General features: G+C 41.9%; 1 protein-coding gene across 1 annotated transcript; it reads right to left on the bottom strand.

The window, feature by feature from the left end:
• Window positions 1-16,257: 16,257 nt before the first annotated feature.
• On the bottom strand, window positions 16,258-19,030 carry LOC105050478 (galactan beta-1,4-galactosyltransferase GALS3). Its single transcript, XM_010930520.4, has 2 exons — window positions 17,641-19,030; window positions 16,258-16,777 (listed from the first exon to the last, which is right to left on the bottom strand). The coding sequence occupies exons 1-2, from the start codon at window positions 18,810-18,812 to the stop codon at window positions 16,432-16,434; spliced, it is 1,518 nt and encodes a 505-aa protein (XP_010928822.1). The 5' UTR covers window positions 18,813-19,030; the 3' UTR covers window positions 16,258-16,431.
• Between the last annotated feature and the right edge of the window lie 2,640 nt (window positions 19,031-21,670).

Raw genomic sequence — 21,670 nt, 5'->3', positions numbered from 1 at the left:
GCCGATCCTCCTCTTGGCAGCCGACAGCTCCACTTTAAGGGCGCTGATCCTGACCTCTTGAGCCCAAGTTCGGTCGCTGGCGCTCTTCGTGCATTCTTCGAGCTCCTTCGCAAAGTTCGCCTTCCTCCGGCTGTAGTCCATGATTGCCTTCACTTGGAGACTCCTGAAGTGGGCGGCCTCAGCGGCGGCCTCGGAATAGCATTTTTTCGCCTGGCAGAGCTCGCCCTCCGACTTTTTCAACTTCTTCGTCAGGTGGAGGACCTCCTTTTTTAGCCGTTGGATAGTTGACTTCAGCGGGACCCCCAGGGGCAAGGGAAGTGCTTCGGCAGGACGCTGCCAGCGGAAGATGCAAATGTCAGAGACCAACTCTTTACAAGAAGAAAGGCAGTAAAGAAGAAGCAGGGGGAAGGAAAGGTCATCCACAATAAGAAGTTCGACTTTATTGATTAATTTTGAAGACAAGCGGAAGGGAAATATGGCGACAAAAGAAAGATACAAGATCGGAGGTCTCAGACCTCGGGGGCAGGGGGTGGAGAGCTCGGCGCGGGGGGCACGGCTGCGACGGCGGCGGACGGAGGGGCGGCCTCATCGTCAGACTCCTCCAAAAAGCCGAGATCAAGGTCGGGATATCTGCTGGCCATCCTCTCTCGGCAGAGCTCGAACCCCTTGGTGAACGCCTCCAGGCCGAACTGGACGTTCAGCTCCCTCATCTCCGCGGAGGTCTTGAACTCCTCCACTGCAAGGGTCCTGGCCTCCGAGACCAGAACCGGAGTTTGCTCGGCCAGATGGGCGACCTCGGCCTCCGCCTTCCTTGCCGACTCCTCCAAACTTCGCCTCTCCTCCTCCCGGACTCGCCTTTCCTCTTCCCGGTCTTGTCTCTCTCTCTCCAGAGCCTCCCGGAGGGCGGCCACCTCGGCCGTCTTCGCTTGAAGACGAGCAACCTCGTCTTGGCAGTGCTCCTTCGCCCGAAGAAGATCCCTTCTCATGCGGCCTGACGCCTCAACATAGGCGAAGAGCTGGTGCCCGATCTGCAAAGACAGATAGAGAATTACAACAAAGATCGAGCAACTGAGCAAGTAAAAATTCGCTTACCTCAAGAAAGGACCCCAAGGTGTCCCAGGCCCGCTGCTCGGGATCGGCGCGGTCGATCCTCTCCACGACATCGGACAGGATGCAACCATCGAGCAGCCGGCGGATTAGGGCCTTGTCGTTGAAGGGGTTCTCCGATCCCCCCTCGGAGCAGACGGACTCGTCCGCAGCGGCTCGGTGGCTGCTCGACCTGCGGGCCACCAATTTTCTCCTCCCCGCGGCAGGCGCCTCCGCGGGGCGGACCTCCGGAATAGGGACCCCAGTCGGTGGGCTCCCTGGGGGAGCCCGGGGGGCCGCTGGCTCGGCATCCGAAGGAATGTCGATCGCCGGGGTCGCCTGGACGGGCGCGGCCAAGCTCGTCTCCTCCACCCTGGCCCTCTTCGCCGAGCCGGAAGTCGTCGCGCCCTTCCTTTTCTGGGCTCTCATGGCCTTGGCGAGCATCCGTGTGGCTTCGGCGTCCATTGCTAAAAAAAAAAAAAAAAAAATGGGAAAAGAAAAGAAGAAGGAAAAAGCAGCACCAATCAGCCCGAAAAAAAAAAAAAAAAAGAAGAGAAAAAAAAAAGAAGAAAGAAAAAAGAGAAAGAGAAAAGAGGAAAAAGAAAAGAGAAAGAGAAAAGAAGAAAAAGGAGAGAGAAAGGAAGAGAGGGAAGAAGAAGATAAGAAAAGGAAAGATGTATACTTGCTGGATCTTGAGGGCTCAGGCCGATGTTGAAGAGAAGCGGCTCCCTCAGTAGGTTTGGAAGGGAAGGAATGGGGTAACTCAGGAGCTTCTGGGCGGCCTGAAGGTCGTCCTCTCCCAGGCCAGGGGCCCGGCGGACGGAATCCCTCAGAGACCCCCAAGGGGGCAAGCCCAATTCCAGGGTCGGGCAGTAAATGAAGAGAAATTTCCCCTTCCAGTTGTGAATCGAAGAAGGGGCGCCCTTCAGCAACCCCTTCTTACCGAACTGGGGGGAGAAATACCACCAATCCTTCGCTGAAGGATGGCGTTTGAAAGTATAGAAATGTCTGAACAGGGAGAGGGAAGGCTGGACCTCGGCTATATGACAGAGGGAGAGAAACCCTATCAAAAACCTAAAGGAATTCGGGGCGACAGAAGCGAGAGAAATGTCTAAGAAACGAAAGAAGGCGGCAACAAAAGCTAGGAGCGGAAGCCGGAGTCCGGCACGGAATGCCTCCTGGTACAAACAGAAGCGACCAGGAGGGGGAGCGCTGGCCCGGTCAGAGGGGCCAGGAAGCTCCAGATCGTACTCTGAAGGGACCCCGTACCGAGCCCTTATCAGGAGAAGTTCGTCCGGAGTCGACGAACAAGGAATAGCGCCCGGTGCGAAGATCGGGCGAGACCCTGCCCCAAACGCGGGTTCGTCCGCAGAGACAGGGGCCTGGGGGTTTGAAGCAGAAGAACTCCCAGGGCTTACGGGGGAAGAAGAATCGGAAGACATTTTTCTTTGGGGGAGAACCTAAAGGGCCCTAGAAATGCAAGCCGAGAAAGGAGGGGGACGCCGGAAGTCAACTCAGGAGAGGACACGAAAGAAGAGGAAGGAGGAGAGGGCCCTAAGCGGTAAGAAGGAGAAGGTGGGCACTAACCTATCCTGCTCTGGGGGCCTGGGGAGCGAGGAACGGAAGGCGCCTACGGCTCGAGAGAGCGTTCGCTAGAGCAGACTCTCGGGGAGATGACAGACGCCAGCAAGAAATCAGAAGCGGAGTGGGACGCCTGAAAGGGGGGAGGACGAGTTTAAATAGACCCTGGGATCCGGCGCCATAATGATCTCGAATCCCCCCAGGCCAGTCCGCATCCGACACGTGTCCCACCCTCCGTGGCAGACGGCTGGCGGTTGGCAGGGCCATAATTGCGCCGTACCTAGGACAGCGTACCTGCGGGGTCTTCGAAGCATCCCCTCGTACCGCCCCAATTCGAAAAGACTCCGGCACGCGCTCATTTAATGCCAAAATATCTGGGAGCGGCAGGGCGCGGGATTCGAAGGGACGGTTCCGGCTGTACTTCTGTGTACTTCCTTCGTTTGAAATTCAAAACTCGGATGTAGGGGGACTGGTGTTGGGTATAAAATACCCACAGCCGGAACCCACGGCGGAACCACCATCAGCAAGCGCAGCTCCGCCCGGACTCTTACGGGAGCCGGGCTCCACCGACGACATCAGCACAGCTCCGCTCGGACTCTTACGGGAGCCGGGCTCCACCGCCATCAGCAAGCGCTGCTCCGCCCGGACTCCTACGGGAGCCGGGCTCCGCCGCCGACATCAGAACAGCTCCGCCCGGACTCCTACGGGAACCGGGCTCCGCTCTCAATATCAATTGCTGGTAAGCTCAATCCGGACTCCTATCAGAGCCGGACTTCACCTTTGACTTTGTTTGCAGCGCAGCTCCGCCCGGACTCCTACGGGAGCCGGGCTCCACCGACGACATCAGCACAGCTCCGCCCGGACTCCTACGGGAGCCGGGCTCCACCGCCATCAGCAAGCGCTGCTCCGCCCGGACTCCTACGGGAGCCGGGCTTCACCGCCATCAGCAAGCGCTGCTCCGCCCGGACTCCTACGGGAGCCGGGCTCCGCCGCCAACATCAAAACAGCTCCGCCCGGACTCCTACGGGAGCCGAGCTCCGCTCTCAATATCAATTGCTGGTAAGCTCAATCCGAACTCCTATCAGAGCCGGACTTCACCCTTGACTTTGTTTGCAGCGCAGCTCCGCCCGGACTCCTACGGGAGCCGGGCTCCACCGACGACGTCGGCACAGCTTCGCCCGGACTCCTACGGGAGCCGGGCTCCGCCGCCATCAGCAAGTACGGCTCCGCCCGGACTCCTACGGGAGCCGGGCTCCACCGACGACATCAGCACAGCTTCGCCCGGACTCCTACGGGAGCCGAGCTCTGCCGCCATCATCACAGCTCCGCCCGGACTCCTACGGGAGCGGACTCCGCCGCCGACATCAGAACAGCTCCGCCCGGACTCCTACGGGAGCCAGGCTCCGCTCACGACGGCTCTGACCATTGCCGAGCTTCAATCGACAGATCCACGCCCCCTGACAGGCCCTCAAAACGGCCGCGACCCTGCTCCACCTCCTATGGCGGACTCCACGCAGTATCATCATTCCCTGACAAGCCGCAGCAGCCATGGCCGCCCTGCTCCACTTCCTATGGCGGACTCCGCACAGCTCCATTATCCCCCTGGCAGGCCACAGTAACGGCCACGGACCTGCTCTACCTCTTGCGACGGATACCATGCGATTCTCCTGACGACGGACGCTGCTCCACCCCTCATAACGGATTCCACGTGGCAAGTCGAGGTGATACCCACGTGTCTGCTCCATTATCTTTCGCAATCAATTCCCCTGACCATGGGCGGCCCACTACCAGGCAGTTACACACGTCGCCATCAGTCCGTTGCCTCCTCCGCCTATAAAAAGGGGACTCAGATACGTTATTCTTTAAGCTCTTTTGCCTTATCTCAAAACTCTGCTAAATTCTCCGTTCGAGCACTCCATTCTTGTTGAGGCAGAGAACTGACTTGAGCGTCGGAGGGTCTTGTCGGAGCAACCCCACCTCCGGTTTAGACTTCCCTTGCAGGTCCCGGCGGTGACCGCGGCTTCCTCAACTCCAGCTTCTCCGGCGCAGGCGGATTTTTGCACCAACAGGAACTATAGTGCCCCTATCCATAGCTAAGTAGTTTAATCAGCTGGTCCCAAAAATGTGGCAGCAAGAATGGTTTATGCAAGTATTGTACAAACTTCGTTCAGAAATTAATGCTATCATCACCTTTATTCATCGTTGCAGGTCTAGCATGAATGGCGACAACAAAGACTCAATGGTTGTTTATACGACTGAATGACACCTGAACAACTAATAGTCCTGATGATATATTACCAAAGAATGCAGCCCTGGTTCTTTACGTCATAGAATGAAGAAATGATGGCTAAGAATTATTCGTTGGAGTCTGTGTTTGGTCAACAGCTTAACCGCCAGAAAAGATCATGCAGAAAACTGTGATAATTATGTTCTCAAACCATCACTAATTTCTCTTGCCAAAACCCTGTTGACATGCCATGCCTGCCTATGATGAAGAGTTTGCAATGGCAGGCGCTGAAGCCTATGAGGAAGTGAAGGGAAAAAAAAAAATGTAAAGGAAGAAGAAGAGGAAGAACTTTGCTGTGAAGAAAGCTCAATTTCCTACCAGCTCTATAGCTTACATTTCCCACCAGACAAGGAGAAGGAAATCTCTGTGGATCCTGTATCACTGAAGCAACTAGCAAAGGCGGGAGATCCTTTGTCACAATCGCCACTGACTCTGCCGCCACTCGGAAAGCCTAAGTTCATCAGCTGCAGCCTTCCAAGTTCAGCTCTCTAATCGCCATAATCTGATTCAGCTACAAAGTGTTTCAAGAAATGGAAAATTCCAGCACAACTGCCCCACCCTGCGCTCGCCAGCAATCCACAAATCTATCTCACCTCAACCAACAACAAGGAATTCTCCTTTGTAGGAGCAAGTCTTGTGCTGAGGGTAGATCTTCTTCCCCATCAGATGAGTTCGAAGTTGAGCTTTGGTGGTGCTGGCAAGTAACTTGTAGTGTACATTGCCCTTGTTCGCTAGTGCTGCTAATGGAAGCAGTTTGTTGTTCCCAAAAACTTGTCTAGGCTTGAACTTGCCGCGCCACATCCTAAGCATCCGAACGGAGTAGAAAGAATTGAGCACCACGAGGTAAATGGCTTCAATGGGAATCCAACTTTTGTTAGGTCAAACTGGATCAAATTGGGTCATGCCAAGGGCTAATTGATATGCAACAGAATTTCGAAACTCATTAACTCTGATTTGCCCGAACCACCTGGCCGAACGGGCCTGACCCATCCTGACTCGGTAATTTCAAACCAAGTATTACTGGGTTGGGTCGCACTGGGTCAAGTTATGTCAGGATAAGACAATGTGCCCAAGGAATTAGTGCTAATTAGAAGAAACATCGGTCAATTTGAATTGAGCCTAGTTGGGTCGAGAGAAAAGTGGCTCGACTCATTGGATTCAGGTTATCAAAGCTGAAGTTGCAACTTGCTTGACCAATATGCCACATTTCTTTTCTCCCTCCAATGGAGGAGGAATTCTTTTACAATGCCGTATGAAATTAATAACCTATCCCTACAAATTCAAATATTCTTATTTATATTACCTATAAATTAATTTGAGAAGCCTATATGATAAAGACTTTTTCGATAAGCTGCCTGACCTTTTTTTATTTATAATTAAGTGCTTATCCTTGGTCTGGGTTCTCCCAGGTCGTTGAAGAAACCGAAAAGGTGTAGTCTTCGCAATTGGCCCGTCCGGCTGTCAGTCAAACATTCCAGGAGCTCTAGACTTGAGGTCACCGAGGTGGTACTTCCGATGCACCGGCTCCTGTATTATAAAGGATTGTTTGAGTAACTGTTAGACAATCCAATTAATAGAAAATTTATTTAAAGAATTAAATCGATGCCTACTTCCCACATCGATCCTGTTCTTTTTTATCCAAATGGATGCCCAAATCCATGCCTAAGCTCCCCATTCACCATGTAGATACTAATATTAATAATGGAGTTTAAATTCTTCTCCCATTCCATATTATTATAAGTAAAAGTCATGTATTGAGACAAATCAATATATTAATAAAAGCAATGCATTAATTAAGTGCAGGCTATAAAATAATATTTTTAACCATATATGGATGCTAATATTAATGGTGGAATTTAAATTTTTCTACCATTCCACATTGTTATTTGTATGGTGAAAGTTATGTATTCATTAAATCAATGGGATAAAAGAGATCATGCTGACAGTATAAAAAAATCACTGTAGGTTGCAGAAGATTATTTTTAATTTATTAAAAAAATATTTAGTATTACATATAATAAATTTATATTTAATTTTAACTCAAATTAGGCACATCAAAAATTTTGAAATTCAGTATAATCTATGCTCTAGTTTGTACATATGTAATTTACTTCACGATTTCAAATAATAGTTATTGTAATATCATAATAGTATAATGATGGTCCGACGGACCTACGTGATGTTACCTTGCTATATTCTACTTCAAAAATAATTCAAAAAATAGATAATAATTATATCCAAGCATTATGCTAGTTTGACCAAAAAATTAAAGGGGAATTCAATGGCTGGCCATTAGTGAACCAGGCCTTAATCTTTAATTATCGGGAAACAGTTTAAAAACATCCGGTCCATATGTAACTAACACTTCAACTGCTGATCCCTATAGGCCCTAATTGCCCTCCATGAATGCGATACCTTCTTCCCCATTGATTCTCCATCTTTTCCACTTCCTCACTCCCTCGTCCATTGAAAAAGGGATCCTTGCCTGCCTCAATTTGCTAATTAGCGGCTTGCGATGACTTCCCCACCTCTCCTCTTCGTTGTCTCATCCTCTCTCTGGTGTTCCTAACCTTTCTTTTCCATCGCTCTCAACTTTTCCACTCTCCCATCTATCCGAAATACCCAATTTCGTGGGCCTCAAAGCATTCATTTCTAGCTTGCCATGACTCCCCCAGTGTCCACTATCTCATCTGCTCTCCGGCATGCGTGGGCATTGTCTCCAATATGCATGGGTGTTCATTGTCTCTCCGGCCCATCTTGACTCCATCATCTTTCTGGCCAAGTGAAAATTTTATGGTTTTTTTGGGTTCTTAATGGTTTTTTGATTTTCTACAATGAGAAAACTTTGATTTTGGGTTGGGTTTAGGGTCTTCTATGCTCCTGGAGTGGATTTTATGAATGCAAACTGGGGACATTTGCATACTATTCTCAAGACATGGATGGTCGAAACTCCGTAAGAGGAAGTTTGTATCAGGATTTTGACATTTTGTATTTACAATCTCAAACAAACCCTATATCTCAGACCATATATTACACCACTTATTAAACTTGTTAAGAGGCTTCAAAATCCCATCTTGAACATTTTCGAGGATTTTTTTTAGATCGTTGAAGTAGAATATTTTAACTATGGTATAATATTTAACATATGTGCAATATTTAACACTTGAAAGATAGCTGGAATCCATTGGTTGAGGAGCAGAATGATTGTTAACCATCTTAATTATCTCAGGACGTATATTTCATGTATATTCCTAATATCAGGAGTGAGCAAAAAAATCTGGAAAATTGATTAACCGATCCGAAACAAAAAAATTAATTCAAAAAATACAGTTAGCCGAACCATCAGTTTCGGTTTGGATTATTTAAAAAAATTATCATTTCGGTTCGGATTCAGTTTTTCCTTTAAGAAAATAAATCGAACCGATCATTATATATATATATATATAATATATGAAAAAAATATGATTTATGCATAACATGTAGTTGTGCAGGTTGTTTTTGTCAAGGATAACTGACCGATTCAAAATTCGAATTATAGCTTCACATCTTTATTTTTTTATATTTTTTTAATTTAAAAATCTAAAAAATTCTTAGTCGTGCTTCTTCGTTCTTTTTCATTCTTAAATCTAACTTTTTGTTCTTCATTCTTTGTTCTTCTCCCACCGCCATCGCTCTTCTTCTTCTTCTCCGTCTCTCATCGCCGAACTTCTCCATCCCTTACAGCTGAGCTTTTGTTCATTCCTTGCCACCGCCGCTCTTCTTCTTCTCCACTATCACTTTAATTATTTTTTAATTTTTATTGTTTGATATTTTTTCTTAATTATATTATTTTTCAAAATAATATCTGCCAAGAAGATTGTTCTCTTCTTTATTTTATTGAAATTTGACAAACCCATGTTTTGTTTTTTAGATGCTCTTCTTCTCCGTCCCTCAACACCAAAATTCTGGCGGACGCTCTTCATCTCCATCAATCCGAGCTGATCCTTCAAGTTCAGTAAAATATATTTAAATTTTTCATTTTTATATTCTTCAACCATATGAGTATACTTTAGATTTTTTATTTTTATATTCTTCAACCATATCAGAAATTGTTGAAAATTTTTATGTTAAATTTGTCATTTTTATATTCTTCAACCGTATGTGTTGGTTGTTTTTTTTTTTTTTTTTGATAATTTTATGCAATGCTAAAGAAAAAAAATTCATTTGATTCTGCTTGCTTTATTAAAGTACTATTTTTATTTATTTATTTATTTTGATGAATGCTTTATCAAAATTCATTGGATGCCCAACATAGGGATGCATAGCTTTGATATTGTTATTGCAGCAAGTTGGGTGCGTTTGGTTAGCCATTAAAAAATATTTTATTATTATTTTTTTTATTTTTAAAAATAAAAATTAAAAAGTAATATTTGGTAACACTATGAAAAATAAAAAATAAAAATTAAAATAATTAAAATAATTACTTTATATGTAAAGCAAAAATTTTTTGTTTTTCAAAACTTACTTTTCTACTTTTTTTGCTTCTCTACATCTAAAATATCAAACCAAAAAGTAAAGAGCCCGAACCTTTCTCCCTCGTCGAGCTCTTTACCTCTCCGTCCACTTCTCCCTCCCTTCTCGAACTCTTCTTTCTCATCGAGCTCTTCACCTGCCATCTCCAAATGTTGCTTTTTGCTTTATAGTAACGTAATTACCAAACATATTTTTTACTTTTTTTTATTTTTACTCAATAATAAAAATAAAAAAATAAAAAATATTTTTTAAAAATCAAAAATCAAAAAGTATAACCAAATATACTCTTAAAAAATACTATATTAATTAATTTTTTTGCGTATTAAAATCTGAAAATTTTGTAAATTAATCTTGCTTCCTAATTAAATTCTATTTGTAGATGTCAAGTACGGGAGATAATACCAATACTATGGCAGAGAGTGGGAGTGTTGATGTTCCGAGCTCAACGCCATCTGCTTCAACAAAGCCACCTATTTCGAAGAAAAATGATAAAAAGAGATCTTGGGCTTGGGACCATTTCATCAAGATTGACTGAGAAAACAAAAGTGATCAATGAGCTTCATGCAATTATTATGGAAAGGATCTTGCTTACCCTGCTGCAAGTGGTACAAGTTGTTTGATCAATCACTTGGGTAGATGTAAAAAATATCCATATAATGAGGTGAAGAATCAAAAGACTTTAGAGTTCATACCTGATAATACTTCAAAAGAGGGGGGAACAAAACATTCACTTGTGTCTCACACTTTTAGTCAAGAAGAATGTAGGAGAGCACTCTCTAGGATGATTATTGCTGATGAATTGGCTTTTAAGATTGTGGAACATGAAGGATTTCGTTACTTTTGTAGTGTTTTGCAACCAAAGTTTAAACTTGCTTCTCGATTTACAGTGGCTAGAGATTGCTATGAAATGTTTATGGAAAAAAAAATAGAATTGAAGAAATATTTTGCAAATATATGTTCAAGTGTTTGCCTCACTACTGATATATGGACATCTTGCCAAAACCTTAGTTACATGTGTCTCACTACTCATTTCATTGATAATGACTGGACTTTGCATAAAAGAATTATTAATTTGTGTCCTATTTCTAGTCATGGTGGTGAAGTTATTGGTAGGGCTATCGAGAGATATTTGCTTGATTGGGGCATTGGCAAGTTTCTTAGTGTGACCGTAGACGATGCTAGTTCAAATGATATTCGTCTTGATTATTTAAAAAAAGACTTAATATTTGGAAGGGTAGTGTATTGAATGCTGAACATTTGCATGTGAGATGTGCTGCACATGTCTTAAGTCTAACTGTTAGAGATGGATTGGAGGAGTTGGGTGATTCTATTTTGCGAATTTGCAATGCAGTTAAATATGTTAGATCCTCTCCTTCGAGGTTGCAAAGATTTAAATCTTGTGTTGAAAAAGAAAAAATTGAGAGTAAAAGTCTTGTTTGTTTAGATGTTGAAACTCAATGGAACTCAACTTATATGATGCTAGAGGCTGCTACAAAGTTTCAAAAGCTCTTGATTTGCTAGAGAGTTTTGATAGCAAATATGTGTCTGAGCTTACAAACAAAAAGATTTTGCCTACTAGTAGTGATTGGGAGTATGCCCAAAATCTAATTCCTTTTCTAAAAATCTTTTATGAAACCACTTTAAAATTATCTGGTTCGCTTTATATAACTGGCAATGTTTACATGCAAGAAATTTATGGTCATGGAATGATAATTGCTGAAAGGTGTCAAAGTGTTGATCTGAATGCATTTTTGATGGCTAAAAGAATGAAAAAAAAATGACAAATATTGGGGAACTGTGAAGAATATTAATGTCATGATTTTCATTGCTGCAATTCTTGACCCAACACTTAAGTTAGATTATGTATCTTGGGTTATTGATTCCACATTTGAGGGTGAAGATGCTACGTTCTTGCATAAGAAGGTAAAGGATACTTTGGATGCCTTGTTCAGTTATTATAGTTCTATCCATCCTTTAAATGCACGAGGAACTAAACAAGTTAGTATTGCAAGTGATATGGAAGTTGATAGTATAGCAGATGGTGCTAATTTCTTAAACAAATTGTAGAAGAAGAAGAAAGCAGGGTCTGGGTCTATCGAAAACAAAATTGAATTGGATAGGTATTTGTGAGGAATGTGAATCTTTTGATGATAACAAATTTGACATATTAAGTTGGTGGAAAGGGAACTCATTTAAGTATAAGATCCTTTCTTCGATGGCACGAGATGTGTTGGCTATTCCTATCTCCATTGCTGCATCTGACTCTGCTTTTAGTGCCGGAGGCCGAGTTCTTGATTTATTTCGTAGCTCTTTAACTCCAAGAATGGTTAAGGTACTTATATGTGGACAAGATTGGTTTAGAGCTTTTCGTGAGCCTATTTGTGTGGAAGAAAGGTTGGAAGAAATTGAAGAGATGGAATCAGGTGAACCTTTAATTATTTTTTTCGTTAAGTTAATCTCATTAATTTATTTTATTTATTTATATAATAGCTAATTTTTTTTTTTTACCAGAGTTATCTTCCATCACCAAAGATCATGCCATCATTGACATTGATAATTGAGAAGTTCATGATTGACATTGTTGTGGAGCGGATGATTTCTCCCTAACATTACAAAGGTAGACTTCATCCACTCCCAGCCTTCTATTTAGTTTTCTAATCTTCTGCTGAACTCCATTCTTGTAGATCATAGATGATGTAGTGGCATCAAAGTCAGAGCATTCTTCTAAAAAAAAGACATCGGAGAGGATGACTGTATTTCACTCTTTATCATTTCTTACTAACTTTTCAAAGCCCCCCAATTGTAGTCTTTTATTTTATCATGGATGTATTTTATCACGAAGATTATGATATTGTTATGGTGGATATTGTCATGAAGATTTTATTATGTTGTGAAATTATTTAACATTTTTATATATAGATGAAAAAAATCGTTTAACCGATTAATCGATCCGTTTAATACGGTTAATCAATGATCGATTAACTATATCAAATGGATCAGTTACAGTTTATGATTTGAAAAAATCGATAAGTTCAGTTTGGGTTAAAAATTTGAGCAATGGTTCGGTTAACCGAACCATGCTCACCCCTACCTAATATCCTTATTGGTCAGTGTAACAAGTATTCTCGAATTATTAGAAATATGAAATTTTACATCTATCATTGTAGGGGATTGATGCTTCATTCTCTCCATTATTTCAATGTACATGTGATTAAGATTTATGCTTTATGAAATCGAAATAATATGGGTTTCATGACCATAAGAGTACACATCCATGAAAATAGAATTCTTAATATCTTTTGAAGTCATGAATGTTAGAATGCTAGATGAGATTGTCTATAAATCAAGAATGGATTCTTTCTAGGGATTTCTCCTACAAGAATGAAGAGGAAAAAAAAGATGTACTATATATTTTTTTAAGAAAAAAGAAAGGAGAATACAACCAAACAGCTAAAAAGATTTACGGCATGAAGGACATAAATAATCGAAGAAAATGTTTAGGGCATGAAGAAAATAAACAAATAAAATAAAAGGTTTTAGGCACAGAGTAGATAACATAACAGGAAGTTTAAGAGAGAAGGAGATAATTAAATTATGAAGAAGATAACCTAAATGAGAAGAAGTTTAGTGTGTGCCATGCCCTAAGGGAGGATAGGAGAAAGAAATCTTATTGTATGTGATTTTCGATTTCAAGAAAGAACAAATGTGTGTTTTGGCTGCAATAGAAATTGTAAGTGAACTGTGGAATCAAGAACGTATAATAGGGGAGACCACATATAGGAGTATCTTTGGTATTTTTCAAAGATAAATCACATTATAAGGACTGCATCATATGGTATTATGAGATGGAGGGATCGCAAGTTTTATTATCGGTCAAGAGAGAGCAATCATTATAGCTTGGTCATGAGAAGGATTGATAATTAAATTGCTAAAAATTGATTTTCAAAAGATAGTTAAATTATCGAAAATTAAATGTTCAAAAGATAATTGATTTGTCAGCAGCATCCTCTTAACTTATTGTTTATTTCTCAAGGAATTTGTCATGACTGTTTCTTATTTGATGTCATATTTAATGAGAAAAGAAGATTTCAGGATAATATTTTCTCCTGATCACCATCTACGGTAGCCAGTGTTGTATTATGTTCTTGTCATACCATTTCTCTCTCACTCTTTTACTGAAATTTTAGGTACTTCTTAGAACTAGAAAGATTTTAATTGTTTATTTCAATAAATCACCATCGGTATACTTTCTCAACAAATAGAGGGGAGAGAGGTGTAGAGTGGAGGCGAGGAGGGCATGAATAAGGATTCGGCATCCTTCGTATGCCATTTCATTCCATGAATAACACTTCAAAGAATATGAATAACACTTAATTTGTATGCCATTTCATTCCATGAATGCCGGTATAAATGGATTTGGAGGCTGAATGTCCCACCTAGAGTGAAGATCTTTTGGTGGAGACTTGGGTGGGATGGGCTTCCTTGTAAGGCTAAGTTTATATCTAAACATATTATTTTGGAATCTCCGCACATCTGTGATTTATGCACCTCACAAATAGAGGACCGTAATCATGTTATAGTTTCTTGTTTTTTTTCTAATGCTTGCTGGCAGCTCTTGGCATGCAATTGCTATCAAATGCAAATCCCCTCTTCTTTCTCAGGACTCATAGAATATCTCTCTGATCCTATGGTAGAGAATAAGTTGAAATATTTAATGGCATCTGTAGCATGATCGATTTGGCAGGCAAGATGTGCTAGAATTTTTTTCTTAATTATCTTCTACTCCGCAGAGCATTTTACGATAAGTATTTTTCATCTCTTAGGTTATATATGCATTAGGTAGGAGTCCAGGCGCATTATCACCTTTCTTCTCTACAAATTTCATCACACATTGCCGTACCATGACAGCACTGGGGCAGACCTAACTCTTCTCATTTTACCTCACATCCTCCTATGGTTGCTTGGTTACCCCCTCTTCTCGGCACTCTTAAAATTAATTTTGATGCATCGGTGATCAAAGATAAAGCAATGATAGCTTTTGTTATACAAAATAATTAGGATGAGTTACTTCTTGTTGGAGGCCAATCTTTTCATTCTCCTTCTGTGCCTTGGACTGAGTTTTTGGCTGCCTAGCTGGGTGTTAAGCAGCAATCTTACATTTTAATGTCTCACAAATTTGGCTGGAAGGTGATTCTCAAGTTGCTGTCTCTTGAATTTCCTCTTCAAATAATGACAAACATGATGCTAATCCCATTAGGCTTGATTTACAACAATGGCGAAGGAGCTGCTCCTCATTTACTGTTTCACATACATACAGGAAAGCTAATCAATTGGCTGATTACTTTGCCCGACTGTATTTGACTATGGATTTTTATTTTGATAATCTTGCTTATCTAGATATTATTGTCTTACAAATATTAAATGCTGATGCTTATAGAAATTCTTATCATAGGATGAGCTAATGCCCAGTTATTTTTGCACACTATGAACTTATTTATATATAAGTTTGGGGCACTAGATCTTTACTTCGTCATATTGTATACAGGCCTCATTCTTCTTTGGATGAATTTTCGTCTACAAAGCTTGTTTTTTTTCTACTGTACAGACTAACATATTTTACACAAGTACACTTTTACAGTTGATACTGTCTACACAACCTTTTTTTCTTTTACAGTCCTCAGTTAATTCAATTGGTTTTGGCTTCATCAGTTTACTTTCGGATACTTCTTCCACCTACTTAAACCTATTTAACTGCCTGCTGGTTACAAGGTTCATTTTGAATTATTGCTATTTTGGTTCTTGCTTATACGGATTATCAGATTATGCAGTTTCAATTGTATATGATTTTTTTATTTTTTTTTGCATCAATCTTTTTTGTATCCCATACCAATATCTGTTGTTGTATCTCTCTCTTCTCAACGTGACTTGTATTTTATGTGCATATTTCACAGGCAGTTGTTGTATAAAAGCTAGTTGCTGTTGTGCTGCTTTAATAAAATTGTACTTTTTTACAAAAAAAAAAAGAAATATGATATTTATCAACTTTCGAACCTTCTCAAAGTCTATTCATTAAGATCTAATTCCCACTGTCTCACTCTTGTTGCGGTTCAGATTTCGCTCTCACCCTGAAAAACACTAGTGGTGTCAAGCCCATGAGCCCAGGTCCGGATGTGGCCTTAGTGAATCAAGTCAAAACACGTGGCAGACGACGCAGAGCTTTGGAGGCGAACTCACGTCCAAATAAACCTCTGGTAGACATCGATGAGAAGAGCTAGCAGCTGCGTGAAGATTTCGTGGACAATTGGTCACCCAATTTCAAAACCTACAAATCCTTAGGTATCACAACGCTGTCGCCATTAAGAACAGTACCTAATGAAATCTGTTTCCAGCCGACCGTTTTGTTGGATTTTCTACCTCGCTATGTCCTAACGGTTAAATGGGAGAGGAAATTACAAAAGAGCACGTCCCACAACCGACGCCGCAACTGCAGCAATCCACATGGACAAATGTCGCATATATTTTTTATCATGCGGTCACCAACTGCAGCACTCCCCGTGATGCACGGTCTTTCCGCATGCAGCACTCGGTACCATATATCAAATGATGGATGGTTGTCAAAAAAAAAAAAATCTTATACATTATATTTTGTCCCTTGATCATTCTCTATGGTGCAAACTATGATTCTAGGCTTGCGGTCCCCTTCTACCGACATCCCCACTGCCCATCATCACAAGGAACGGCAGAAAGCTCTCGTCATTTTCTCAAAAACCAGAGTATTTAGAGAAAGTTAATTAGCCCAACATAGAAGGGAATCTATTCAATTTGATATGCCTATACTCCATCTATATATAAGAAGCGCTCAGCATTAACAATATAACAAAAAAAAAAAAACATATAAAACTAAACAAAAACTTCACGTGTATATAATAATGAGACAAGGAGAAAAGAATCAAAGAACGTAGGTATTATTGCCGCGTGCGCTGAAGCCGGGATCCAATGGTCTTGAGCTCGAATCTCTTGACCAAGCCGGCGAGTTGTCGGAGGGTTGGATCGAAGACATAAGGCGTGCCCTCGAAGGTTAGTGTGGTATCATTAACAAACACCTTGCAGGGATATCTTCTGTCGGCAATCGTGCCATGGTAGTGGAAGTACTTAATCCTGCCTTCCGTCTTGTGGAGGCTCCTCCCAGCTATGTTCTGGGACATGTGCACGCCAGTCGCGAAGACGTTGCGAGGCTGGATCGCATACTTTCGATCCCTTCTCACTCCTCTCTTCACGTCCCTGTACACCAGCTTCTCAAAGCCCCACATCCTAACACATTGGAGGCAATATGAATCAGTTCCTAGAGCGAGAATAAGGGCATTCAGTCACATGCTACAAAGGAACAGATCAAATGAACAAGGCTGGCAACAACTGTTGGCCACCATTTCACGCGGCATTATGTGGTCTATTATTCTAACCCATCCCACCAACCATATTGAATGAGTCATAGATGGCAATATACATTCCAGAGAAACAAAGAGCGCAAGATCTTTAGCCTATTTCCCATAATAATGAACTAAATAAGTTGCATGCAGTGTGTAATTAATACAGTATATCTACAAATTTGTGTGTGTGTATGTATATGTTCTTAATTTAACCAATGTTATCCTAAGAACTTCCACCAGAAACAGACACTTGAGACATAGTTTAGGCTACAGCACTAGACAGCTATTTCAGAAAAAAAAGATATAGGAGAATCGGACAGATTAATAAATTGTTTGAACAAACATCCATTCCAAACACAAGGTTGAATGGCAAAACATTAATTACAGGTAATAAGAAGATAAAATAACATCACAATCCTCAATAGGTTTTGACTATTTCTATTCTTAATTAAGATAAAGTAAGAAGCACCACCACCAGAAACAGACTCATCGTACATTTCACACTGAATCAAGAAAACAACTAATTGACTAAAACAGTTAGCAGAGAAATAAAACCATAAATCTTGAAAAACCATTCATACGAAATATTAATTCTAATCACAATCTTGGATAGAACTACTGCTCTTATAAGAAAGAAGGAAGGAAGGAAAAAAAAAAAAAGACATTTAGTACATAGCAAGAAACACGCATTTTAAAGCAACGCCAAGAAACGGTAAAGTTGATTGAGCTAGGGCAACTGGAACTCACCTTGGGGTCTTCCCGGCATCGCTCGAGAGACAGAGCTTGTTGGACATTGGCATCTGCTCAATAGTGAACTGCGTGTAGCTGGAGAACAAGGCGAGGACCGACTGCAGGGTGGTCTTCGGCTGGACGTAGATGAACTCATCCACATCGAAGAAGAACATCCACTTGGCCATGAACCTGTATCTGTGCAAGCAATCATTCACCACCAGGAATTGGTTGTGGTAGTAGCCATCAAACCTTTCCTGCTCCCTGATGTCCTGCAGCGTTACGAGCCCCTTCTCCATCCACGGCCGGAGAACCTCCATCACCCCCGGGTGGACGCCGCCGGCGTCGTGGATAACGAAGTGGGACTTGTCGCCGAAGAGCTTGACATGGTAGGCCATCCACTCCCTCATCCTCTGGGGACTCAGATTCCCGTAAAGCGACGAGCCGCAGTAGAGGTAATCATACTTGGGCGGTGCCGAGAATATGGACGCGTTCACGCTCCCGGGGGCCTCTTCCAGGGCGACAAATCTCTCCTCCACGTCGAGTGCGCGATCGGCGCCGCCTCCGGTGGTGGCGTTGACGATCAGGCGGCCGCCGGAGCCGTCGGCGCCGACGTCGGCGGGGAAGGTACAATTCACCACGACGACGGTGTACACGCGGCCGTAGCCCCAGTCCGGGAGGATCTTGTAAGCCGGGGCGGTGACGGAAGCGCCGGGATTGTCGTGGGGGGCCCACTCGCAGGTGAATCGGGGCTTGGCGAAGACATGGAGCGGCTTCGACGCGAGTCCGACGACCGCGAAGGTGTTGCTACCGCCGCGGTAGGCGCCCATCTGGACGAAGAGGTACGCAGCGGAACCCACAGGGTTGAAGGCCCTCTTCACGACGGAATCCGGAGTTACCTCCTCGTGTTTTAGAGCTTGAGGAGTAGGCACAGAGGAGGAGAGATTTAGGGGTGGAGCTTGGGAGGAAGAAGAGGAGGCGGCGGAGGAAAAGGAGGAGGAGAACTTAGAATACAGGCAGGAGCGGAGATCGGCGGAGGAAAGGCCGAGATTGGAAGGGAGGAACTGGATGATGGTGGCGAGAGAGCCGAGGAAGAAAAGGGAGGTGAGGAGGAGCTTGATGTCGGCGCAGTTCCAGACCACGCCGACGAGCACGTTCCGCTCCCCCGCTTTCTCCCTGTCCTTTACCATTCTGAACCTCCAATGGCCCTCACCACCGGAAAAGAGACTGATGATTGGAAAGAAGAAAAGTACTTGAAGAAAATAGGATGAGAGGCAAAGAAAAGAACTCGGCAGCTCTGCCTGCCGGCTGGGCTGGAAGAGTAGGTGGGTAGATTGATGCCTTCCTTTAAAGAGAAACTCTCGATCTTAATTCTGCCAGGGCGAAAGGGAGAGGGAGGGCGAGATCCCTGTTTAGGTACTGGAAGGAAAGGGGAAAGAACGGTGGGGTCGTACTTGGATTTTAGTTTTGTCTAGGGTCTTCCTTTATTTTCCTTTTTTTTCTTTTTTTCTTTTTTTTTGTAATTTTTTTCTTTATATTCTATGGACGTTTCATGGAAGGAAAGGGAGCGGAAAAGGAACGAGAATAAGCTGGAAAGAAGTAAGGCGGGTGGGGACCGGTTTTGGCGAGCCACGTGGGCTGTGTAGGATAAGAAATAGGCGAGGCGGTGCCCCCCCCTTCCGGTGCGCGCCGTCCTGCCTTTTCGATAATTAAGCACGGATATCTGCGGTGTGTTTTGGACAGGTGCTGTATCTTTCTTGCGGAGGAAGGATCCACCTTCCTTGGCACGAGATTGTGCAGTGGCTGTTTGCAATTCCGTGCATGTAGATGAATTAAGAGATTCGGAGCGTTTCAAGCTTGGTTGAATTGGAGTGTAGCACGATGGTGAAAATATTTTACAATCATAGGAAACGGTCGAAGAGATGCCAGTCCAAAAGAGAATAAAAAAAGATAAAAAAGATGTAGAAGTATGAGAGTATGCTCGGATTTTTCTTCACGTTTAGCATCTCATATAGAGAAGAGGATTCGAATTTTCATGATTGAGATTTTACAATTTATGGATGACTAATTGAATTTTTTTCATATTTGTTAATTGAGATGATTAAGATATTCTTTTTCTGTGCATCGTGATCAAACTTTTTTTTATCTGTTGGACAACCATGATATTCTTTTTCAGATGCATTAAGACCGATGGAGTTGTTATCAATCATTCGAATTATTTGGATAATTGATTGACCCTTGATTTTATTGAATATGGATCGCCGTCTGCTTAGCGGGCTAAGCTATCAGAGAAGATTTTAGAGATGACAAATCAAAGCCACATCAGATTAAAATCATATTAACCCTATGACAAGATACCTGCTTTCACTATAAAGAGAACTAATGAAGGATGAATCCAAAGGAAAGGGGCCATATCATTGAGATTGAACTTTCATACCATGGAGATTGAACTTCCACTTTTATGGGCTAGAAAATATGTTAGTGGCTTGTTCATAAGATGAGCCACGGAATAAGGATCAGCTCTAGAGCTAGATTTTGTTCCTTAGAGAAATTCTTTGTCCACCATCCCCGATGGAGAAAAATTGAGATGGTGCACACCGCTTCACCAGATTGGACCATATAGCGCAATTGATAATGGGGGTTGTATTGATTTTCAACACCATAAAAATTTAATATAACTCGACTTTTTTTTTTTTTTTTAAATTTTTCTTGATGAAAATATTCTTTTCCTCCAAAACGCCATCTTTTACTCTATTTTGCTTATGCCTGACTAGGATGTTATAGATAATAACAAGATATCATAACAATCAACAGGATGTCACATAAAATATCAAGATGTCGTAATAATGATATGATATTCTTTTGTATCTTATAAACAATTATCGGAAAGTAATATTATTGGCACATGATATCATATAAGCAACATGATATTATATCATTATCCAAAATATCATGGGATTTAATAGAAAATCATATAAGGTATTAAGAAGTAATAATAGTCTTCTTTCTTTATTCTATAAGACCCTGAACAATATATATGATTTTTTGTATTTCTGTAACGATATCATGTTTTCTATATATATATATATATGACATCTTGTTGCTTTATATCACATCATTAACATGACTTTATGTTGCATAGTATAACATCTTTTGGACTATTATAATTTTTAGTTGCTGACTATGATTTTTTGTTTCTTTATATAATATTCTATTGGTTATTATAATTTTTCATCATTTGTTATAGCATCCAATTACTTTTTATAATATTCTATTGATTATTATCACTTTCTATTATTCTATATAATATTTTGTTTGCTATTTTGACGTTATGTTATTTTCTATGACATCCTATTGATTATTATGATATCTTATTATTATTTATGACATCTCGATCAAACATGAACAAAATAGAATAAAAGATGGTGTTTTGAAGGGAAAGTATATTTTTGTCAGAAAAAAAATTAAAAAAAAGTGTAGCTGCATGAAATTCACATGGCATTGGAAATTAGTGCAACCTTCATTATTAATTGTATTATGTGACCCAATCCAGTGAAGCACTACGCTCCACTTTAGTTTTTATCTGCCGGAGGCAGTGGACAAAGAATTTCAGTTGTTTCCTGCTAAAACAAGTTTGAATGGGCCTATTATTGGGCCAAGCTCGAGTTATCAGTTAATTGCTTAGTTCATCCGTTGCTGTACCAAGAGGCAGCCCAGGGACGAGGAATCGTCACCCTACCTGGCATTTAGTTAATCACTTTCGTTTTATGTTATATGTTACGTTAATTTAAGTGTGTTAGGAGTTGCCTTAATGTCTATAAGGAAGCGAATTTGCACCTTGAGTTCATTAAATACATGATATGTGATATGTAACAATTGAATAATTGGACCATTTTCGCTATTGCTTGGGCTCATAAAGCCCAGCTGGCTTTCAAGCCGGGCTGGATGTTCCAGCTGTGGGCTTAACCCACTAAATCATACCCGGCCTTGTAAGCCTAACATCTTGGTTGAGTACAGTAATCAATGGCCCAGCATAGCTTAAATACAT

Source organism: Elaeis guineensis, chromosome 2, assembly GCF_000442705.2.
Source record: "Elaeis guineensis isolate ETL-2024a chromosome 2, EG11, whole genome shotgun sequence".
In the NCBI taxonomy this organism is placed as follows: Eukaryota; Viridiplantae; Streptophyta; class Magnoliopsida; order Arecales; family Arecaceae; genus Elaeis; species Elaeis guineensis.
This window is presented reverse-complemented; position numbering and strand designations above follow the sequence as displayed.